Below are 26,103 nucleotides of genomic sequence, written 5' to 3' on the forward strand. Positions count from 1 at the left end.
CTGTATTGGATACCTAAACTACATAAGTGTCCTTACAAACAACGGTATATTGCTGGGTCTTCCAAGTGCTCCACGAAACCCCTTTCTAAATTATTAACATCCATTTTATCAGCAATCAAAGACGGGCTTCAAAGTTATTGTGAAACTGCCTATTCTAGAGGTGGCGTGAATCAGATGTGGATACTTAAAAATTCCAAAGATCTTTTAGAGTACATACAATCTAACTCTCTTTCATCTTGTAACAGTATTAAAACATTTGACTTTTCTACTCTTTACACAAGTATTCCACATTCCAAACTAAAAGACAAATTAAAAGAGTTGGTATTACTTTGCTTCATAAAAAAGAATGGCCAACGTAGATACAAGTATCTTGTCTTAGGGAGGGATAAATCATACTTTGTAAAGAACCATTCTGATTCAAACAAAAAATTCTCTGAAACCGATATTATCAAGATGCTTGATTTCTTGATTGACAACATATTTGTTACGTTCGGAGGACGTGTTTTTCAACAGACGGTCGGCATCCCAATGGGAACAAACTGTGCCCCTCTACTTGCTGACTTGTTTCTTTATTATTATGAGGCTGACTTCATGCAGGAACTTCTTAGGAAGAAAGATAAGAAGTTAGCAATATCCTTTAACTCTACTTTCCGCTATATAGATGACGTTCTTTCACTAAACAATTCAAAATTTGGTGACTATGTGGATCGCATCTATCCCATCGAATTGGAGATAAAGGATACTACAGATACAGTTAAGTCGGCTTCATATCTTGACTTACATCTAGAAATTGACAATGAGGGTCGGTTGAAGACAAAACTTTACGACAAAAGAGATGATTTCAGCTTTCCAATTGTGAACTTTCCATTTCTAAGTAGCAACATTCCAGCAGCACCTGCATACGGGGTATATATCTCCCAATTGATACGATATTCCCGTGCTTGCATTTCCTATCATGATTTTCTTGATAGAGGGTTACTGCTCACAAGGAAGCTATTAAACCAAGAGTTCCAAATGGTGAAGTTGAAATCATCCCTTCGTAAATTTTACGGACGCCATCACGAGTTGGTTGACCGTTATGGAATAACCGTTTCACAAATGATATCGGATATGTTCCTTACGTCGTAACTACAATCCCCTTCCCTTTCATGAATTTGACCTACCGAATTAGACTATTTACCGGATTTGTAATCACATAAGCAACACGACGGGTGCCGCATGTGGAGCAGGATCTGCTTACCCTTCCGGAGCACCTGAGATCACCCCTAGTTTTTGGTGGGGTTCGTGTTGTTTATTCTTTAGTTTTCTATGTTGTGTCATGTGTACTATTGTTTTTCTGTTTGTCTTTTTCATTTTTAGCCATGGCGTTGTCAGTCTGTTTTAGATTTACGAGTTTGACTGTCCCTTTGGTGTCTTTCGTCCCTCTTTTATGATGGTATGATACTAAACCCCTAACGGGAAGGACTGTGCCTGATGTTCATATGATGAAATCATAATCTTTCAGTCAGTTTAATTGAAGTCTGGAGCTGGCATGTCAGTTAACTGCTAGTAGTCTGTTGTTATTTATGTATTATTGTCATTTTGTTTATTTTCTTTGGTTACATCTTCTGACATCAGACTCGGATTTCTCTTGAACTGAATTTTAATGTGCGTATTGTTATGTGTTTACTTTACTACATTGGTTAGAGGTATAGGGGGAGGGTTGAGATCTCACAAACATGTTTAACCCCGCCGCATTTTTTAGCCTGTCCCAAGTCAGGAGCCTCTGGCCTTTGTTAGTCTTGTATTATTTTAATTTTAGTTTCTTGTGTACAATTTGGAAATTAGTATGGCGTTCATTATCAGTGGACTAGTATATATTTGTTTAGGGGCCAGCTGAAGGACGCCTCCGGGTGCGGGAATTTCTCGCTACATTGAAGACCTGTTGGTGACCCTCTGCTGTTGTTTTTTATTTGGTCGGGTTGTTGTCTCTTTGACACATTCCCCATTTCCCTTCTCAATTTTATTATTGTGTACTGCGATAGTACAATCCAAGATGGCGGTGTACCATGAATCTACATTAAGAGGAGATAACTCTAGTAAACATTGTATACTAGAATGATAGGGGTATAATATGTTATTTTAATTTTATAATTTTTATTGATCTTATAAGACATAAGAAAACATTTACACAGTATTGGAGTTCATCAAATATATAATCATATACAAAATAGATCTTATTAAATAACTACTATTCATTAATTTTTCAACTTGTAGCAAGAAAATGAGTTCGGTTACACCATATTTTTTATCTTTATTTTCTTAAAGTATATTACAAAAGTTTATCTCAAAGATTTCATTGTATTCACAAAAACGTGCTTTTTTCATGATCAGTATATACCAATTTGGGTAATTTTGCACGATTTGTAGCTTCAAAAATAGCACGCTGACCCATACGTTTTATCATATCTTTGAAAAAAACTTTGAAAATTCTTTATTTTGGCAAAGAATTTAACAAAATATCTGAAGAAATATATGCCAATGATCCACCTTAAGGTCGTCAGTGTTTATGTAACGACTTTTTATATATTACGTTATGACAAAAACCTACTCAGTGATTGTTGAATATTTCATGGGCGTAACTAGGACGCAAGAATTAGAAAACTATGAATAAGCCATAAGTAATATACATTTTGATTTACATATATATATCCTCATTGGTAAATAAACAAAATTAAAGAGTTCATTTGTAACATATCAAAATAAGACAATAATGCTCAACTTAATATAATAATTTAAAAACTTCGAAATAAGTACCGATCATAAAATATAAAATTGAAAAAATTATAATGATGAAACAAAGTTAATGGATAAATAAAATAAAATATACACGCTATTATAATACAATTTTAAAACAAAATGTCTATTAGATAAACATTTACAAGTGGCTTTCTAAATTTTCTGTTTACAAAACTTTGAATTATTCGAAAAACTAAGGATTTTCTTACCCCAGGAGTAGATTACCTTAGCCGTATTTGGCACAACTTTTTGGAATTTTGGGTCTTCAATGCTCTTCAACTTTGTATTTGTTTGGCTTTTTAACTATTTTGATCTGAGCGTCACTGATGAGTCTTATGTAGACGAAACGCGCGTCTGGCGTATAAAATTATAATCCTGGTACTTTTGATAACTATTTACACCACTGGGTCGATGCCACTGCTGGTGGACGTATCGTCCCCGAGGGTATCACCAGCCCAGTAGTCAGCACTTCGGTGTTGACATGAATATCAATTATATGGTCATTTTTATAAATTTTCTGTTTACAAAACTTTGAATTATTCGAAAAACTAAGGATTTTCTTACCCCAGGAGTAGATTACCTTAGCCGTATTTGGCACAACTTTTTGGAATTTTGGGTCTTCAATGCTCTTCAACTTTGTATTTGTTTGGCTTTTTAACTATTTTGATCTGAGCGTCACTGATGAGTCTTATGTAGACGAAACGCGCGTCTGGCGTATAAAATTATAATCCTGGTACTTTTGATAACTATTTACACCACTGGGTCGATGCCACTGCTGGTGGACGTATCGTCCCCGAGGGTATCACCAGCCCAGTAGTCAGCACTTCGGTGTTGACATGAATATCAATTATATGGTCATTTTTATAAATTTTCTGTTTACAAAACTTTGAATTATTCGAAAAACTAAGGATTTTCTTACCCCAGGAGTAGATTACCTTAGCCGTATTTGGCACAACTTTTTGGAATTTTGGGTCTTCAATGCTCTTCAACTTTGTATTTGTTTGGCTTTTTAACTATTTTGATCTGAGCGTCACTGATGAGTCTTATGTAGACGAAACGCGCGTCTGGCGTATAAAATTATAATCCTGGTACTTTTGATAACTATTTACACCACTGGGTCGATGCCACTGCTGGTGGACGTATCGTCCCCGAGGGTATCACCAGCCCAGTAGTCAGCACTTCGGTGTTGACATGAATATCAATTATATGGTCATTTTTATAAATTTTCTGTTTACAAAACTTTGAATTATTCGAAAAACTAAGGATTTTCTTACCCCAGGAGTAGATTACCTTAGCCGTATTTGGCACAACTTTTTGGAATTTTGGGTCTTCAATGCTCTTCAACTTTGTATTTGTTTGGCTTTTTAACTATTTTGATCTGAGCGTCACTGATGAGTCTTATGTAGACGAAACGCGCGTCTGGCGTATAAAATTATAATCCTGGTACTTTTGATAACTATTTCTAACATGTGTCAATAATTCAATTAGGTAATTGATGGAATAGCATGTTCATGTAATAAAGACAAATATTTTGTGACGTGTACAGCCATATCAAAAGTGTATATTATAAAATAGATATATATATATATGTTTAAATGAATTGATAATCAATACAAGGTTACATAAAACAAAAATGTGTCAAACATCACACACTTTTTGTCATAGCTATAAAGAAATTTTGCTATGACGTATTTTCCCACAATACCTTCATTTAGTGTAAACTAATAGTAAGTTATATCCATTCATGTATTTTGCCATTCTTTATAACATTAATATCACTGGGGCAATAAAATAATTGTTGCGGTTAACATGGTTAACACAAAAAATAGAATCATATCTTGAATTTAGGACAGTTTTAATTGTTTACCTATGTGCGATATTTGTTAAGAATAATTGTTTGTGTAGTGCATCGCAATACAATGATTATAAGGGGGAATTATGTAGCAACTATTCAGTCTTTGCTAAATGATATCATACGATAACAACATCATGTTGAAATAAATTGCCCAACTTACTATACTACTTACTACATAGTTACTTCAAACAGAATATCTAAAACAAGAAAACATTCTATTTGTTTTCAACATTAAGAAAAATACTACACATGAATGAATTGCCCATTGTACGGGTTAGTGTACGGCTTTTATGTACCAAACACAAAAAGTAACAGTTAAAGTGTATAAACGTTTACTGACTATTTTGAGTTTTTCTTATTTCTATTTTGAAAAAAAGCTTGTGAGCATCCCAATCCTAATTTTACAAAAAATGCAAGTACCATAATAACAGCATGAGTCAATGCTACGTGCGCAGAGATGCATATGAACTATGTGAATGATGTGAATGAAGAAACAAGACTGAAGAGAAAGTTAAAAGATTTTCATATCGTTGGCTAACGATGGCGTCAATTTTCCACTAGTAAATAAGATGTTTTAAACAAAAGAAGTCCAGTGCTAGTTACAAATTAAACCTTCAACGAACCTTAGTAATCATAATAATTTATATGCGGTTTTTTTTTATAAATGAAATGATGAACTCGTTTTAATATTTCATTTGCATAAAAAGTATTCAGAAAACAATCGGTGGACTGTATTTGTTTTCGGTTTAATTTTATTTTGTCCTTTGTTTGCTTGTTTGATGTACTATTTTGCGGGAAAAGACGACAACTTATTCCTTGTAATTGATCTTAAATATGACTTTCATATTTTGTCTGTCTATGAAGAAATAACAAAAGAAATGTGATACACTGAATAACCGTAAGCTTTTAATTTAAAAGTGTGCACCACATTTTGAGGTTATTTTAAAAATTGGTAAGGATGGTGAAGGAAGGAGATTAAGCTTTGGGGCAGCAAAGTTGTTGAACTCCCTGTCTAACCATGCACGGAGCGTCGCAACTTTTGAACCGTTCAAACACTTTATTTCGGCATGGTGTTCCTAAAAAAACTGTTCCTGTAGCTCATGTAGACAAAAACTTTTCTAAATTTTATAGCCCTCAGTGTTTATTGTTTGCTTTTGTTTTAGTTATTTCTTTTTTTTTTGTTTTGTTTTGCTTTTACTTTATTATGCATGTGTGTTATTTATATATAGTTATCAAAAGTACCAAGATTATAATGTAGTACGCCAGACGCGCAATTCGTCTACATAAGACTCATCAGTGACGCTCATATCAAAATATTTATAAAGCCAAACAAGGACAAATTTGAAGAGCATTGAGGATCCAAAATTGAAAAAAGTCGTGCCAAATACGGCTAAGGTAAACTATGTCTGGAATAAGAAAATCCTTAGTTTTTCGAAAAATTCAAAGTTTTGTAAAGAGGAAATTTATAAAAAGTGACCACGTTATTGATATTCATGTCAACACCGAAGTGTTGACTACTGGGCTGGTGATACCCTCGGGGACGAAACGTCCACCAACAGTGGCATCTACCCAGTGGTGTAAACGGTTATCAAAAGTAATCTATATGTGTAATCTGTCAAATGTGCTTATGTGTTACTTATTTGTTTTTCGTTCATTTTTCGTACATAAATTAGGCCGTTATTTTTCTCATTTGAATTGTTTTACATAATCATTTCGATGACTTTTATAGCTAACTATGCGATATGTGTTTTGCTCATTGTTGTAGGCCATACCGTGACCTACAGTTGTTAATTTTTGTGTCATTTTGTCTCTTGTGGGGAGTTGTCTCAGTGGGTAGCATACCACATCTTCTTTTTTATACTATAATTTGTTCTTTGTTTTTTTAACAAGTCGGATAAGAGTTCTACAGGGCTCATGTTTATGTGTTTATTTGTACATAACTGGGTTTCGATTCTGTGTCATTTTATATATTTCGGAGATGAGTATAACGTCCATTATCACTGAAGTAAATAAAAAAGAATAAAACAGATTTTTTTTCTAAAAAAAGTTTTTTTTTTCTAATAAAGACAGTTTTAGTTTGAATAGTTGAACATATTCCCAAGGAATTATTCATCATAAAACCATACAAGGGGCCAGATGAAGGACGCATCCAGGTGCGGGAGTTTCTCGCTACATTGAGGACCCATGGGTGGCCTTCGGCTGTTGTCTGCTCTATGATCGGGTTGTTGTCGCTTTGACACATTCCTAATTTCCATTTTCAATTTTATTAGGTAATATAAACACCTTGATAGAACACAGTTCTGTAAAAAATCAACGTGCTCATAATGCCTTATAATGAGACATAAAAGAATGCACTAAAACTGAAGTAAAATTGTTAGATAGTTATAAACACTATAAACTATACTTAAGTTAAAAAAATAAGATGCTGTGATTCTACTTTCTTCTAGTTTACGCCATGGTTGTGTTTCAGTGACAGGAATCTTCCCAAACATGAAAATACTATTGATCCGATTTTTTCAAAAATAAAAATCCTATTTTTAGAGTCCTCTGCTTTTTAAACTCAGAGGAGAAGTTTGATCATTAATGATGACTCTTTCAATTATTCTGTTGATGCTTTGACTCGTAAACGAATTAAAGACACACGTTTACAGAAAATCATAAATTACCAGGTATCATAAAAAATATTATTTTCCAACCTCTTAAGAATTTTTGAAATTTTTTTTCACAAAAATGCATATTAGTTTCAAATAGCCAAAGGAGTAGGTCCGGTAAGACCCCTTTTTGGCCCCAAAATATAGCAGTTTTACAAAATTGTTAAAATGTAAACTTTTAGTTATTTATTGGACAGTAGAATGCTTCTGCTACATAAATATGGGCTGTTTTTGACAATACAATGCACATATATCGGGTACTAGCACCATTAAGTCATGCTAAATTACTGAAATCTTCACAATTCTAGCATTTTAGTTAAATTTTAGACAGTTTTCGTGTGAAACGAAAGTGGCCGCATTCGTGTTCATCCTTAATATTGAAATGTTAGTTGTATTTTATGATAATACATAACATATATAAAGGTTGAGGATGAACACGGATGCGGCCACTTTCATTTTTGACAAAAATCATCTGAAAAGTGACATTTTCGGCATATTTGGTAGATTTTTTATATTTGAGCTTGAATCGGGTTGTTTTTAATGACTATATCAGTTAAAATCTTTCACATAAATTAATTGATTCAAATGAAATAGACACTTAAGTGTTTAAAAAGTGGTCAAAATCTTTCGTAAGATGAACTTGAGATTTGAGGCCAAAATCGGTCCTTACCGGACCTTCTCCTTTAGAGCATTCGCATTAGCAAGAAATAGTACAAGTGGCGTGACAAATGTGTGTTAAGTTTTATTACAGTTTTACAAAATCCAAAGTATAAATATGAACGTATTCTTTCGATTTCTTTTTTTAATAAATTATGGAAATATTAGCCAGAAAAATAGTTACAGGCATAACGTAACATATTTATATTTTTAATAATGACCTTTAAAATTTTTCTACGATTTCGAACCCTAAATGTTTTAACTGTTTATACCTTATCATTATAGTAAAACTAAATGCATAATGATTGATATGTAATTTGTATATGACAGATGTGCTCATTAACTTAACATTAGAGACTTTACATCCAGCCAATGACATTGACATCTTGGTCAAAGTTGTAACCTTTACAACATATAACTGTTTATAAACCTACGTTGTTTACGTGTGTGGTTTGGATTTTAAAAATTTCCCTATTTAGAAGTATTTCCTTATAAAAAATAGTATAAAAGCGGAATGCTATCTCAGTGTTCTCTATAACATCTTGTCTCACTCGTCAAAGAAAAGAAAACACAGGTGAGTTATTTACTTTATTTTTCATATCAATTTGGAAAATGTTTATCATTCCAGCTTTTCAATTATATCATTATTTTTCTATAGACATAATAATCCTGGAATTACTAGTGTTTCAAACAAATAAATATCATAACTTTCCAGATGCATGTTTTAAATTTTAAAAACATCCCTCGAAAAAGCATTGCTTTGTTGTATAATGTTTTATCTCACATAGTCTTATAACGATATAACAGCTCATTTAAAAAAAACATTAATTGTAAAAATACTTGTAAGCCATACATTTATCATTATATAACTTACGATGATTTAAATCGAATGTTTTGTTAAAAGAGTCAAATGAACAAAAAGAAGAGAAAACGATAAGTGTGTATACTAAATTTAATTTACCTTTTCGAATAATAAATGAATCAGACAAACGTGTTTTGTTGTATCATGTTATTAGCAATGCACACTTTTCATTCGTATTTTGATTTTTTTAATGATTTCAATTTTCCCTGTTGTATCGTAAAAACATATGTTGTAGATTTAATCAAAATACATTTGATATACTAATTTTGATATAATTTATCTTTTTTTCAGAAACCATGAATACCTTAGCTTTTGTTGTCGTGCTTGCTGTGCTGGTTACTTTAGCCACTGCTAACAGTTATAATCAACGGTCATGGGGTTCACAGGGATCAAGAGTTTTGGGAAGTAGATGGAATAGTAGACAGCTTAATAATGGATGGAATAGTGGTTGGAATGGTGGACGTCTGTCAGGAGGTTTAAATGGCGGATATCGAAGTAAGTTATATAAACTTTATCAATTGTTATAGATAGAGATTCACATATATCCATTGTTATTCTTCATAAACTGCCATAAGTGTTTCATATTTACAATATAATCTACGTTCATATTTTTCAAATGACGTATTTTACCGACAAAAGAATTAATATGAGACTGTATTATATAGAGTATTTCCTTCAAAAAGTGTTCAGTTTTATAGAACATTAGGCTACCCAAATTGCACCCATTCTGTATGTATTTTAAAGATATATTCGTTTAACAATAAATGTCTATACATTTCATCTTGAACCAAATTGAATCACAAAAAACCCGATTTGACTCCAAACGATAAATGTCTCTATAAATAGGACTACACAAATTGCATCCAAGCTTTTATTCTGCAGAACAGTAAAAATAGAATAACTAATGTTTTGTTTTATTTACTTCACATTTTGCATGTTTAGAACAAATTTGACATTAGTTCATATTCACTATTATTGTGTTTTTTATCAATAGATGCATGCAACATATCTAAATTACTCATTTAAAAAAGTTGACTTTTTGTGGACGTCACAAAACTATCGTTTCTTTATTCCAAATTTACATTGATTTAAATGCAAACAATTCTGAAACAAATTATTATAGGATGAGGTGCAATGATAGGTCTACATACTATATATTTACATGTATTCTTAAAGCACCAATATATCGTATCATCTGAATTAATATTTGTACTAATGCTGAATAGATATAACAATAGAAATAACTTCTTTAGGACACAAAAGAGCAGCTACATATGATCCGTACAGAAGCAGTCATTTGGACAGTGGATTAGGACGTTTTGACAGATGGGGAATTAATTCAGGAAGGAGATCTAATTTAGGATGGAGATCTAATTCAGGATGGAGATCAAACTCAGGACTGAGTCTGAGAGGTAGGTTTCTATTATACATAAGATTAAATATTATCAGCAGCTCTCGTTATATCTATTAATGAAGAGTAAGATCTATGAATCAATCAAATTGAGGTCATCACTCAAGAAATTTTACGGTCCCCATCATCAACTGATTGGCCATTATGACAAAAGTATGTCAGAAATCATATCTGATCTTCTTCCTCAGTCATAATAACCTTCCAACATTACCGAACGGTACTAAGAAATAACACGACGGGTGCCGTATACGGTGCAGGAAATGCTTACCCTTCCAGAGCACCTGATTTCACTCCCGGATTTTAGTGGAGTTCGTGTTGTTTCTTATTCATTTTTTATAACTGTTGATGTAAATGTCCCTTGGTTGTTTACTCCTTGTTTTGTTGTTATTCTCTTACTCTGTGTATATCTGTATGATACTGTATATTTACCATTCGAGCTTTTATACTAATTGGTTTGTATTATTATGTTTTTTGAGGTATACATCTTATTTACTATAAAAATGATGAGGATCTATGTAATTCATATCAACGATAACAGTAGGTAATTTTTCAGGTACAGCAATATTTATATTTTCAACAAAATGTATATTTTTAGAAAACATCTTATTTACGTCTTCATTTATAGTTTATACCAAAATAAGGAAGATATGAAGTAACAACATAAAAAAACGGAGTAGTGCTTAAAATTTATAACATTTGTTCCTTTTCTTTTAAAGTATTTCTTTTATTTTACAGGATATTAAGAAGATAGAAGGCACAAGGAGTGTGTAACAACATAACATGACATCAACCATCCGTAGATTTTTTTACTTTTTAAATAAAATGTATGAACTTATTATGCATCTTTTTTATTTCTCATAGTTCCACAAATTCCTTTGTAACTAAATACAAGAGTTTTGAGTTTTAAGTTAATCATTTAACTAAGTTATATATATATTCTTCTGAACATGGCATGCATGGCAAGTCAAAAACAATGATAAAAACACTAATTTGTAATTTAAATTGTTGTGTGAAAGTGCAAATGACGTAATCAAAAGCCCAAACACATAAAACGAATGGAAAACAACTATAAAATTCCTAACATATATGGTATATGTATTTCCGTATGTAGAAAATTGATTAAACTGGTTATACAACTTGCAAATTCTTTCATTTGAATGAATTATGCATTTAAATACCATCATATTGACAAAATGTGTGCACAAATCAAACAAATATCAAAGGTTAAAAATGCCAAAATTTGGGTTTAGCAGTCTATATAGCACATATCGATATAGAAAGACAAGAAAACAAAACTTGACCATAGCACAATACCACAAGGAATGTATACACATGGAAAAAAGTATCGCAACACCAAATAAAAATTCAAATGAAAAAAAAAACACTCTTTATTTTTTTGTGATATTATTTGTTGAAATATAATTAGTTAAACATTATTTAAATATTACATGAACTTAATCAATACATATCGATTCGATAAGTTCTTATTTGCACATGCAGCTACTGTACTCGTAAACAATAAAACAGATGTTTTTTCCTCATTGTTTTCAACACTTTAAATAACCAAGTTTATAAAGTTATGTGATTGACACCTTGTAATTGGTCATCCACATCTCATAACTGCAGCAAGATGGCAGATATTCAGCATGAGAGAGGCAGGTATGTCGCTGTGACAATTGAACGTATTATTGGTCATCACCATTCCACTATAAGTCGTTTGAGCATAAAAATCAGTCAACAAACGATGTTAAATAAACTCATCATAGACCTTCCGAGATTAAGAAGACCCCCTATCACATCTGCTAGGAAAAATCAAGCATAATGTAGGTTAGTCTGAAGGAGATCCATTTCAAACAGTACAATCCTAAAAAGAAAAGGGATGGCCATACAGGAGCCTTTAAACACGAACTGTTCAAGATCGGCTCATCGCTACTGGTTATCGTGCGACAAGACCATTTCAGGGACCTTTGCCTACGAACAGACACACTGATGCCCGTATCCAATATAGTGCAGAGCTCGCTAAAATTGGAAATTAGCATCGTGAAGGAAGATCCATTGTTCTAATGGAATTCGGTTTATCTTCCTTGGCCCGATCGTAGCCCGAATTTGAACCACATCGAGCATATATGGGACATTGGCGTAAAGTGCACGAAAGACACCCCAATTCAAACATGTCATGAAATAAACAATTCTCTTCGCTGCTACCTTAGCAACAAATTAGTCGACTTATTGTAGGGATCAGAAGACGTTAAGATGCGGTTATCCGTTTGAATGGAGGCTGCGTACAAAGTACTAAATCTTTGGCGTATAACGATCAACCATGATGTGAACAACCATCGAAAGATTAATTTAGAAATTTCTGACAATGTAAAGTTCGACTACAGTAAAAGTTGTAAAATGCAGTTTTTTGTACAAAAAACACTTCGTTTTGTTATAAAAATTTTGGTTAGATAAAACATTTTTTTTCCTACATTTTTTGTTGGTTTTAATGCCAATGTTATAATTAACTACGTTTTACTATTATTTTACAAATATCTTATCATATTCCATTAAAAATAAGAGGCTGATTTTTCAAGTTTTTTAAAAATCAAGGTGTTGCAATACTTTTTTTCATGTGTATATAAATACCATACCACATCAAAAAGATATTACCAAAAACGGACTAAACTGTAAATTTAAAAATATACAGACAAATAAAAGCAAGACTTTAACATGCAATTAAGATGGCAACCAAGGCCTGTCCCTAAACATTTACTTCAAGACCGTGGTGTATTATTTGTGAGGTTGATATAGAATAGTTATCAACAAGATCTTGTTTCTACACAGACCCCGAGTGTCGTGTTGCTCAGTCTTCAGTGTTATACCTTTTTGTTTTGAAAACTGTGTTTGTCTTTTTCCTTTTTGTTTTTCCATGGCATTGTCAGTTCGCTTTCGACTGATAATTCTTCCTCTCGTCTACAACTACATCATCTGCGCAGAGTTATTACAATCATATATATGCTTAAAATGATTCTTAATTACTGATGCTTAACGCGTTAAACAAAAAAAATACTAGTACTTAGTTGTAAAATGATTTCAACATTTTTTAAATATTCATTAATATGCTAAAACTTAATCTTAAATCTTCTTGGACAATTTTTAGTACAACGACACGACACTCTTTTATATAAATATTGGACATGATACATTTATAAGACAGGAGACGCAATCATCTAAAAATATACGTTATCCTTCTTATTTGATTGTTTGTAATGACATTGTCGGATACTACCTTACTGCAACAGATGTGCAACTCGAAAATCGATATATCTCCAGTGATGGTCAATTCCTATATAAAAATCCAATAAAAAACCAGTTGAATTGTTAATAACAGATAAAAGGACTAAGAGTATAATCAAATGTGGAAAATGAAACTCAGAAAATTTCAATCAAACATTGTAAAAAAAGATAATTCAGAATTACAGTCAAACATGTCATCTTTGCATGTTATTTGGTATCATTTTCAAAAGAACCGTTCTATTTTCATTCGACAATCAAACATACAAAAACACAGGTGAAATAGTTGATAAATTTATAACCTTTCCAAGTTTTATGTTTTTTTTTGTTTTTTGCTGTTGTTACATATAGTTATCAAAGATACCAGGATTATAATTTAGTACGCCAGACGCGTGTTTTGTCTACATAAGACTCATCAGTGACGCTCATATCAAAATATTTATAAAGCCAAACAAGGACAAATTTGAAGAGCATTGAGGATCCAAAATTCCAAAAAGTTGTGCCAATTACGGCTAAGGTAATCTATGCCTGGGATAGGAAAATCCTTAGTTCTTCAAAAAATTCAAACTTTTGTAAACAGGAAATTTATAAAAAAGACCACATTATTGATATTCATATGTCTGTAAATTGGTAAAGTATGTTATAATGCCAGACTACAATACAAAGGTATATTATGTTTACAGTCAGTGAAATCTCCCGTCGTCCGCCACAACCAGGTATAAGATAATTAACTTTCCCCTTGTGGTCAAATCAACTTGATATTTGGTACACAACAAGGTTATAACAATGTCAATTGTGAAGGCATAGCATTTAAATGATCTTTGCAATATCATTTTCGTGGAAGGTGTTTCTATGGACCCAGATGCATGATTTGTTATAGGAGACGCAATTATAAATTTGTGTTGAGTTTTGATCGGGTTCATTTACAGTTTTTAACTGTTTCGTTGCTTTAATCTTTAATTGTTCAGGGTTTTTCCCTATGTTTTGTGCATAAAATGAAATCTATGAGATACAATTTAGAAATAAATTGTGAGAAGGTAGGTTTATAATATTTTTTTAGAAGATAAAAAGGAATAAATGGTGTCACCGATCTTGTTTTCTTGCTGCAAGTAAAAATTAAAAGTTTCCCTATCAGATCAGTATATTTTTTTTAGTAAAACAGTTATCTCCCCTTAAATGGCTCAGTTGAAAAAAGAATGAGTCAAAAACACAAATGTTTGGTATTTGTTAAAGTATTTTAGATAATGCAACAATCAGCAAGTTTTCTTCATATAAACAGTCTAACCAACAAAATTGCACCTCTGTATACAAATTTGCAGATTTGGGGTTATAAGTAGACTGATTGTGTACTGCGATAGTACAATCCAAGATGACGTTGTACCATGAATCTACCTTAAGAGGAGATAACTCTAAAAGTAAAAATTTTATACTAGAATGATAGGCGTATAATATGTTATTTTAATTTTATAATTTTTATTGATCTAATAAGACATAGGAAAAAATTTACACAGTATTGGAGTTTATCAAAAGTATAATCATATACAAAATAGATCTTATTAAATAACTTATATTCATTTTTAACTTGTAGCAAGAAAATGAGTTCGGTAACACCATATTTTTTATCTTTATTTTCTTAAAGTATATTACAAAGGTTTATCTCATAGACTTCATTGTATTCATAAAAACGTGCTTTTTTCATGATCAGTACATACCAATTTGAGTAATTTTGCACGATTTGTAGCGTCAAAAATAGCACGGTGACCCATACTTTTTATCATATCTTTGAAAAAGACTTTGACAATTCTTTATTTTGGCAAAGTATTTAACAAAATATCTGAAAAAATATATGCCGATGATCCACCTTAAGGTCGTCAGTATTTATGTAACGACTTTTTGTATATAAAGTTATGACAAAAACCTACTCAGCGATTGGTTAATATTTCATGGGCGTAACTAGGACGCCAGAATTAGAAAATGTTTAATAAATCAAACTATGAATAAGCCATAAGTAATATACATTTTGATTTACATATTTATATCCTCATTGGTAAATAAACAAACTTAAAGAGTTCATTTTTAACATATAAAAAAGACAATAATGCTCAACTTAATATAATAATTTAAAAACTTCGAAATAAGTACCGATAATAAAATATAAAATTAAAAAAATAATAATAATGATGAAACAAAGTTAATGGATAAATAAAATAAAAATAAACAAAACTGTCACTAATTCAATAAACAATAAAATAGTATAAAATTCAACAAAAATTAAGCCATATTAATAAAAACAATGAACTAAAATTGAAATTATTGTCATGTTATCATTGTGTAATAAAGCCAGTCAACACATATACACGCTATTACAATACAATTTTAAAACAAAATGTCTATTAGATGAACATTTATAAGTGACTTTCTGACATGTATCAATAATTCAATTAGGTAATTGATGGAATAGCATGTTCATGTAATAAAGACAAATATTTTGTGACGTGTACAGCCATATCAAAAGTGTATATCATAAAATAGATATATCTATCTGTTTAAATGAATTAATAATCAATGCAAGGTTACATAAAACAAAAATGTGTCAAACGTCACACACTTTTTGTCATAGCTATAAAGAAATTTTGCTATGACGTATTTTCCAACAATACCTTCATTTAGTGTATACTAATAGTAAGTTATATATATTCATGTATTTTGATATTCTTTATAACATTAATATCACTGGGGCAATACAACAATTGTTGCGGTTAACATGGTTAACACAAAAAATAAAATCATATCTTGAATTTAGGACAATTTTAATTGTTTACCTATGTGCGATTTTTGTTAAGAATAATTGTTTGTGTATTGGTTCGCAATACTATGATTATAAGGGGGAATTATGTAGCCACTATTATGTCTTTGCTAAATGATATTATGCGATAACAACATCATGTGGAAATGAATTGCCCAACTTACTATAAGTTATTACATAGTTACCTCAAGCAGAGTATTTAAAACAAGAAAACATTCTTTTTGTTTTCAACATTAAGAAAAATACTACACATTAATTAATTGCCCATTGTACGGGTTAGTGTACGGTTTTTATATACCAAATACAAAAAGTAACAGTTAAAGTGTATAAACGTTTACTGACTATTTTGAGTTTTTCTTATTTCTATTTTGAAAAAAAGCTTGTGAGCATCCCAATCCTAATTTTACAAAAAATGCAAGTACCATACTAACAGTATGAGTCAATGCTTCCAGCGCAGAGTTGCATATGAACTATATGAATTAGATAACGAACTGAAGAGAAAGTTAAAAGATTTTTCATATCGCTGGCTAACGATAGCGTCAATTTGCCACAAGTAAATTAGATATCATAAACAAAAGAAGTCCAGTGCTAGTTACAAATGAAACCTTAAACGAACCTTAGTAATCATAATAATTGTTATGCGGTATTTTTTATAAATGAAATGATGAACTCGTTTTAATATTTCATTTGCATAAAAAGTATTCAGACAACAATCGGTAGACTGTATTTGTTTTCGGTTTAATTTTATTTTGTCCTTTGTTTGCTTGTTTGATGTACTATTTTGCGGGTAAAGACGAAAACTTATTCCTTGTGATTGATCTTAAGAATGACTGTGATACACTGAATAACCGTAAGCTTTTAATTTAAAAGTGTGTACCACATTTTGAGGTTACTTTAAAAATTGTTAAACGGTGAAGGAATGAGATTAAGCTTTGAGGCAGCACAGTTGTAGAACTCCCTGCCTAACCATACACGGAGAGTCTCAACTTTAGAACAGTTCAAACAGTTTATTTCCGCATAGTGTTCCTAAAAAAACTGTTCTTATAGCTAAGGTAGACAATAACTTCTCTAAATTTTCTAGCCCTCAGTGTTCATTGTTTGCTTTTGTTTTAGTTATTTTTTTTTTATTTTTTTTTTATCATATTATGCATGTGTGTTATTTATATATAGCTAACAAAAGTACCAGGATTATAAATTAGTACGCCAGACGCGCGTTTCGTCTACATAAGACTTATCAGTGACGCTCATATCAAAATATTTATAAAGCCAAACAAGGACAAATTTGAAGAGCATGAAGGATCCAAAATTCCAAAAAAGTTGTGCCAAATACGGCTTAGGTAAACTATGTCTGGAATAAGAAAATCCTTAGTTTTTAGAAAAATTCAAAGTTTTGTAAAGAGGAAATTTATCAAAAGTGACCACATTATTGATATTCATATCGACACCGAAGTGTTGACTACTGGGCTGGTGATACCCTCGGGGACGAAACGTCCACCAGCAGTGGCATCGACCCAGTGGTGTAAATAGTTATCAAAAGTAATCTATATGTGTAATCTGTCAACGTGCTTATGTGTTACTTATTTGTTTTTCGTTCATTTTTCGTACATGAATTAGGCCGTTATTTTTCTCATTTGAATTGTTTTACATAATCATTTCGATGACTTTTATAGCTAACTATGCGATATGGGTTTTGCTCATTGTTGCAGGTTATACCGTGACCTATAGTTGTTAATTTTTGTGTCATTTGGTCTCTTGTAGGGAGTTGTCTTAGTGGGAAGCATACCACATCTTCTTTTTTATATTATAATTTGTTCTTTGTTTTTTTAACAAGTCGGATAAGAGTTCTACAGAGCTCATGTTTATGTGTTTATTTGTACATAACTGGGTTTTGATTCTGTGTCATTTTTATATATTTCGGAGATGAGGATGACGTCCATTATCACTGAAGCAAATAAAAAAGAATAAAACATAGATTTTTTTTGCTAAATTTTTTTTTTATAATAAAGAAAGTTTTAGTTTGAATAGTTGAACATATTCCCAAGGAATAATTCATCATAAAACCATACAAGGGGCCAGATGAAGGACGCATCCGGGTGCGGGAGTTTCTCGCTACATTGAAGACCCATTGGTGGCCTTCGGCTGTTGTTTGCTCTATGGTCGGATTGTTGTCGCTTTGACACATTCCCAATTTCCATTCCCAATTTCATTAAGTAATATAAACACAGTTCTGTAAACAATCAACGTGCTCATAAAGCAGATATAAAAGAAAGCACTAAAACTGAAGTAAAATTATTAGATAGTTATAAGCCCTATAAACTATACTTAAGTTAAAAAAATAAGATGCAGTGATTCTACTTTCTTCTAGTTTACGCCATGGTTGTGTTTCAGTGACAGGAATCTTCCTAAATTTGAAAATGCTATTTATCCGATTTCCTCAAAGAAATAATTCCTATTTTTAGAGTTCTCTGCTTTTTAAACTCAGAGGAGAAGATTTGATCATTAATGATGACTCTTTCAATTATTCTGTTGATGCTCTGATCTACTGTTCAATTTTCTGACCGTATATATACATTTTAGAGTATTTATTGCATGTTGGATTAGACTCGTAAACGAATTAAAGACACACGTTTACAGAAAATCATAAATTACCAGGTATTATTAAAAAGAATATTTTCCAACCTCTAGAATTTTTGATTTTTTTTCACAAAAATGCATATTTGTTTCAAATAGCCAAATTTAGAGCATTCGCATTAGCAAGAAATAGTACAAGTGACGTGACAAATGTGTGTTAAGTTTTATTACAGTTTAACAAAATCCAAAGTATAAATATGAACGTATTATTTCGTTTTGTTGTTGATAAATTATGGAAATATTAGACAGGGAAAAAGTTACAGGCATAACGTATCATATCTACATTTTTAATAGTGACCTTTAAAATTTTTCTACGATTTTGAACCCTAAATGTTTTAACTGTTTATGTCTTATCATTAAAATAAATGAATGCGTAATGACTGATATGTAATTTGTTTATGACAGATGTGCCCATAAATTCCACATAAAAGAATAACATCTAGCCAATGACATTGAGATGTTGGTCATTGTCGTAACCTTTACAACATATGATAGTTTCATGTAATGATACGTAGTTTACTTGACGTGTGGTTTGGTTTTTAAAAATTTCCCCATTCATAAGTATTTCCTTAAAAAAAATACTATAAAAGCAGATTGCTATCTCATTTTCTTTATCACATCTTATCTCACTCGTCAAGTACTCTCAAGAAAGAAAAAAAACAGGTGAGTTATTTCCTTTATTTGTTCATATCAATTCATAAAATTTTCATCATTTCAGTTTTTTTAAATAAAATTGAGAATGGAAATGGCGAAAGCATACTGTATCATCATTTTTATATAGATAAAATAGTCCTGGCTTACTAGTGGTTTAAATAAATAAATGTCATATCTTTGCAGACACATTTTTTTTTAATTTCAAAGGCATTATAAAAGCATTGTTTTGTTTGATTCAATGTTTACAGTGTTTTCGCTATCATAGTCTTATTACGATACAGGGGCTCTTTTTGCCAAAGAAAATCTTAATAGTAAAAATACTCGTAAGTCATACATTTATCATTATAACTTACAATCAATTTTAATCGTAAGATTTTTTGTTAAAAGAGTCACATGAAGATAAAAGAGAGAACACAATAAATGTGTATGTTTAATTTGATGTACCGTTTAGAATTAATAATGAATTAGACAAACGTGTTTTCTGCATCATATTAATAGCAATGCAAATTTTTCTTTCGTATTTGGAATCTTTTAAAAGATTTGATTTTTTCCTGTTGTAACGTAAATACAGATGTTGTAGTTTTTAAACTTTGACATAATAATTTTGATACAATTTATTCTTTTTTTCAGAAACAATGAATACCTTAGCTTTTGTTGTTATGCTTGCTGTGCTGGTAACTTTGGCATCTGCTAACAGTTATAATCAACGATCATGGGATCGACAGGGATCCAGAGTTTTGGGAAGTAGATGGAATAATAGACAGCTTAATAATGGATGGAATAGTGGTTGGAATGGTGGACGTCTGTCAGGGGGATTAAATGGCGGATATCGAAGTAAGTTGTATAAACTTTATAAATTGTTATAGAAACAGATTCACATATATCCTTTGTTATTCTTTATAAACTGGTCAGAGACCACAATTATTTCGTAGTGCATTTCTTTTAAAAGATTAATGAAAATTAAAAAAAGTCCCACCTTTCTCAATGAAATTTTTACAGTGTGTTGTACTACTTTTGGGACAAATTATATAAAAAATATAGAAAACTTCATCGGCTCTAACTCAAAATATGAACAATTTTATGTTTAGGGCGTCTTGAAATCTTTTGACAGCTTCCGAAGTTTTAATTTTTAACCTTTTTCAGGTGGACCAAATCACTACTTTCCTTTAAAATTCTTGACCCAAATTTTTTTACAGTGTAATTTCATCCCCTACTTGCAATTTGAGGCATTAAACATGGAGAAATAAATTTGGAAGGGGTATACAAATTAATGGCAAGTAACCCACTGTCAACACTAGGGACTATATTAAATTAAGGGACGACAATTGTGGTCTCGGACCAACTGCCATTAGGGTTTCAAATTTACAATATAATCTACGTTCTTATTTTTCAAATGACGTATTTCCACCGACAAAAGCATTAATATGAGATTGTATCATATAGAGTATTTCTTTCAAAAAGTGTTCGTTTTTATAGAAAATTAGGCTACCCAAATTGCATCTTTTTGACAGATTGTTGCCAACTTTTATCTAGCTAAAAACAAAATCCATTTTGTGTTTATATTTTAAAGATATATTCTTTCAACAATAAATGTCTACACAGATCATCTTGAACCAAATTGAATGATAGAAAACCCGATTTGAACCGACCTCCAAACGATAAATGTTTCTATAAATAGGACTACACAAATTGCATCCAAGCTTTTATTCTGAAGAACAGTAAAAATAAAATAACTGATGTTTTGTTTTATTTACTTCATATTTTGCATGTTTAAAACTAATTTCACAATAGTTCATATTTACTATTATTGTGTTTTTTATCAATAGATGCATGCAACATATCTAAATAACTCATTTGAAAAGTTGACTTTTTGTGGACGTCACAATACTATCGTTGTTTCTTTATTCCAAATTTACTTTGATTTAAATGCAAACAATTCTGATACAAATTATAATAGGATGAGGTGCAATGATAGTTCTACATACTATATATTCATATTTCTAACATGACGTCCTTCAAACGCTTTGAGTACACACCCGTGGTAAAATATGAATATATTGCCAGTGCTGTTCCGATTGTACTCCGACGTCATATGCTTTTTTATGAATGAGATACCCGACGTCATAGAACAATGACGTTAGAATGTACGCATTTTACGGGAAAATACACGCTTGTGAATCCGAAAATCATCACAAGGAAACATACACAAATGATGCTAAAATGTGGCAAAAGCCCTTTATTGTACATCATATAAGACATATAAATAAATTATCATTCAAATTCATCCAAAACTGTCTAAATACATTATTTTAAATAGTTTAAACATGTCACTAATGCAGTTTGCTCCGTTCTTTTACGCTAGTTTATTAGTGCGTTTATTTATGGGAACGGCAAATATTTGCCTACACCTAGAGCGCTTCGATCCAAAAGAATTGCCGTATGTGTCCTATCAGAATCGAAATAATTCATGGGGGCTTGAATATATCTAGATTTTACCACGGGTTGTCCCTTTATGCCGATATTTTACCCCTCGCTATCGCTCAGGGGTAAAATATTTATCATAAAGGGCCAACCCGTGGTAAAATCACGATATATTCAAGCCCCCATGAATTATTTCTTAAGTATTCTTAACGCACCAATATCAATGAATATATCGTATCATCTGAACTAATATTTGTACTAATGCTGAATAGATATAACAATAGTAATAACTTCTTTAGGACACAAAAGAGCAGCTACATATGACCCATACAGAAGCAGTCATTTGGACAGTGGATTAGGACGTTTTGACAGATGGGGAATTAACTCAGGAAGGAGATCTAATTTAGGATGGAGATCTAATTCAGGATGGAGATCTAACTCAGGACTGAGTTTGAGAGGTAGGTTTCTGTTATACATAAGATTAAATATTATCAGTAGCCGTCGTATATCTTTTAATGGAAAAAATGCATCACTATTCGCGTAATCTTTTAATTAAGAGTACGATCTATGAATCAATCAAATTAAGGTTATCACTCAAGAAATTTTACGGTCGCCATCATTAGCTGATTGGCCATTATGACAAAAGTGTGTCAGAAATCATATCTGATATTCTTCCTCAGTCATAATAACCTTCCAACATTACCGAACTGAAGAAAGAAATAACACGACGGGTGCCGTATACGGTGCAGGAATGCTTACCCTTCCGGAGCATCTGATTTCACTCCCAGTTTTTTAGTGGAGGTCGTGTTGTTTCTTATTTATTATTCATAACTGTTGATGTAAATGTCCCTTGGTTTCGTGAGTCTTTGTTTACTCCTTGGTTTTGATTGTTATTGTCTTACTCTGAGTATATCTGTATGATATAGTATATTTACCATTCGAGCTTTTATACTAATTGGTTTGTATTATTATGTTTTTTGAGATATACATCTTATTTACTATAAAAATAATGCGGATCTATGTTATTCAAATCAACGATAACAGAAGGAAATTTTTCAGGTACAGCAATATTTATATTTTCAAGAAAATGTATATTTTTAGAAAACATCTTATTTACGTCTTCATTTATAGTTTATACCAAAATAAGGAAGATATGAAGTAACAACATAGAAAACGAAATATACGTAGTGCTTAAAATCTGTAACATTTGTTCCTTTTCTCTTAAAATTTACAAGTATTTCTTTTATTTTACAGGATATTAAGAAGATAGAAGGCACAAGGAGTGTGTAACAACATAACATGACATCAACCATCCGTAGATTTTTTTACTTTTTAAAATAAAATGTATGAACTTATTATGCATCTTTTTTATTTCTCATAGTTCCACAAATTCCTTTGTAACTAAATACAAGAGTTTTGAGTTTTGAGTTAATCATTTAACTAAGTTATATATATATTCTTCTAAACATGGCATGCATGACAAGTCTAAAACTTATGATAAAAACACTAATTTGTAATTTAAATTGTTGTGTGAAAGTGCAAATGACGTAATCAAAAACTCAAACACATAAAACGAATAGAAAACAACTATAATATCCCGACATATATGGAACAGGCATTTCCTTAAGTAGAAAATTGGATTAAACTGGTTATACAGCTTGCACATTCTTTCATTTAAATGGATTATGCATTATTTAAAATACCATTATATTGACAAAAATGTGTGCACAAATCAAACAAATATCAAAGGTAAAAGTTTCCAAAATTGGGGTTAAGCAGTCTATAAAGCATCAAAATAGAAAGAAAAGAAAACAAAACTTGACCATAGCACAATAACACAAGGGATATATAAATGCCATAACACATCAAAAAGATATTACAAAAATGGACTGTAAAGGTTAAATATATACAGACAAATAAAAGGAAGACTTTACCACGCAATTAAGATGGTAAACGACGTCATTCGCTAAACATATACTTCAAGACAATCGTGTATTATTTGTGAGGTTGATACTAAACACTGAATTCGAACATATATATGTTTAAATGATTCCTAATTCGGGCTGATTCTTTAAGCGTTTAACAAACAAAATATAAGTACTTAGTTGTAAAATGATTTCAATATTATATAAATATTTAATTATATGCTAAAACGGAATCTTAAATCTGCTTGGACAATTTTTAGTACAACCACACGACACTCTTTTATATAAATATTGGACATGAGAGATTTATAAGACAGCAGACGCAATCACCTTTAAATATACATTATCCTTCTTATTTGAGTGTTTGTTATAACATTGTTGGATACTATCTTACTGCAACAGATGTGCAATTCGAAAATCGATAAATCTTCAGTGATGGTCGATTCCTATATAAAAGTCCAATATATAAAAATCGTTGAATTGCTTATAACACATTAAAAGACCAAGAATATAGTCAAATGTGGAAAATGAATCAGAGGAAACTCAGAAAGTTTCAATCAAACATTGTAAAGAAAGATAATTCAGAATTACAGTCAAACATGTCATCTTTGCGTGTTATTTGATATCATTTTGAAAAGAACTGTTCTATTTTCATTCGACGATTAAACATACAAAAACCAAGGTGATATAGTTGATATATCTAAAATCTTACCAAGTTTTATAGTTTTTATGGTTTTTGTTATTGTTGCATATGTCTGTAAATTGGTAAAGTAATTTATAATGACAGCCTACAATGCAAAGATGTATTATGTTTACAGTCAGTAAGATCTCCCGTCGTCCGCCACAACCAGGTTTAAGATAAGTTACTTTCCCTTTGTGGTCAAATCAACTTGCATTGATATTTGGTACACAACAAGGTTATAACAATGTGAATTGTAAAGACATAGCATTTAAATGATCTTTGCAATATCATTTTCGTGGAAGGTGTTTTTATAGACACATATGCATGATTTTGTTGTAGGAGACGAAATTATAAATTTGTGTTGAGTTTTGATCGGGTTCATTTACAGTTATTAACTGTTTCGTTGCTTTAATCTTTAATTGTTCATGGTTTTTCTCTATTTTTTGTAGTTTAAGACTCATCATTCTCTATTTTTTTACCCCTCTTTTGAGTTGTAAAGGCCTATCATTTTCTTTTCTGTAAACTTATCTTTTTTTATCAACAACTTAAAAATAATGCTCAAACCTACGACATGGAAGAGAAAAGAAACATTAAATCCCTTCCTCTCCTCCCTTCCAAACAAATAAAAAATTAAAATAAAAACATACAAAAAATGAAGCAATCTGCTTTTAATTGACTGAATTGGTGAATAATAGTCAGTAACTGATCATCCGTTAGCTCTTTTAATAATTACGGTAAAAATAACCTAAGCATAGACAGGATGACATTGTTTACGCACGAAGCGCAATCCGTCTAGAAAAAAAGAAAGTATCTGCGATCACCAGTTTGTATTGCCTAATATTGAGCATAAATTTTGTTTTAGTTTTTATCGAAAGTTTATTATTACAATTATACACTTTTTTAACACTATAGGAGTATCTAGTTTATAAAACATTCGTTTGTATATACTTTTTTTTGTAACCTAATAATTACTAGTACTCATTTTTTCATTTTTTAACATAATAGATTTATCTATTTTATAATTTATAATTTCAATCTGTCTGTTCACGTCATAAAGTTTATGTAATACAAAATTGAGATTTCATCAAAAAACTTCATTTAATTATTCATATATGATAGAAACCAATTTTAGAAAATGGATATCCCATATTTTTGTGGCTTTTAGTGTGTATAGGAGTTGATAGGCTTTATTACAAATCAATGAAATAACAATATTTTACAATTTCTTTTTTCTTTTTTTGTATATATATGATTCAATTTTTGTTGAATTATACACTCTTTTTTTTTAATTGTTAATCAAATACATGACAGCTTGATTTAATTTTTGTATATATAGAGAATTCAATTTTTGCTGAATAATATACTTTTTGTTTATTGTTAATCAAATACATGACAGTTTGGTTTAATTTATATTTATTTATTTATTAAAAATCTTTTTTTTATTGTTGTTATTATTAAGTTATCAAACTTAAAGATTATTTGGAGAACCTATCA

The 26,103-nt window shown here is 30.9% G+C and overlaps 2 protein-coding genes across 2 annotated transcripts; both read left to right on the forward strand.

Annotated features, from left to right (window-relative positions):
- Positions 1-8,491: 8,491 nt before the first annotated feature.
- On the forward strand, positions 8,492-11,050 carry LOC139521241 (uncharacterized). Its single transcript, XM_071314701.1, has 4 exons — positions 8,492-8,515; positions 9,095-9,298; positions 10,057-10,215; positions 10,950-11,050. Exons 2-4 carry the CDS (start codon positions 9,100-9,102, stop codon positions 10,955-10,957), a joined length of 366 nt encoding a protein of 121 aa, XP_071170802.1. The 5' UTR covers positions 8,492-8,515; positions 9,095-9,099; the 3' UTR covers positions 10,958-11,050.
- Positions 11,051-19,483: 8,433 nt separating this feature from the next.
- Positions 19,484-23,357, forward strand: LOC139521242 (uncharacterized). The gene is made up of 4 exons (XM_071314703.1): positions 19,484-19,590; positions 20,212-20,415; positions 22,302-22,460; positions 23,257-23,357. The coding sequence occupies exons 2-4, from the start codon at positions 20,217-20,219 to the stop codon at positions 23,262-23,264; spliced, it is 366 nt and encodes a 121-aa protein (XP_071170804.1). The 5' UTR covers positions 19,484-19,590; positions 20,212-20,216; the 3' UTR covers positions 23,265-23,357.
- Positions 23,358-26,103: the final 2,746 nt, after the last annotated feature.

This window comes from Mytilus edulis, chromosome 4 (genome assembly GCF_963676685.1).
Source record: "Mytilus edulis chromosome 4, xbMytEdul2.2, whole genome shotgun sequence".
Classification (NCBI taxonomy): Eukaryota; Metazoa; Mollusca; class Bivalvia; order Mytilida; family Mytilidae; genus Mytilus; species Mytilus edulis.

Coding starts and splice junctions, on each gene's coding strand:
- LOC139521242 (XM_071314703.1), top strand. CDS start 20,217: ATGAATACCTTAGCTTTTGTTGTTATGCTTGCTGTGCTGGTAACTTTG. Junction 20,416..22,301: donor ATTAAATGGCGGATATCGAA/GTAAGTTGTATA, acceptor TAACTTCTTTAG/GACACAAAAGAGCAGCTACA.
- LOC139521241 (XM_071314701.1), top strand. CDS start 9,100: ATGAATACCTTAGCTTTTGTTGTCGTGCTTGCTGTGCTGGTTACTTTA. Junction 9,299..10,056: donor TTTAAATGGCGGATATCGAA/GTAAGTTATATA, acceptor TAACTTCTTTAG/GACACAAAAGAGCAGCTACA.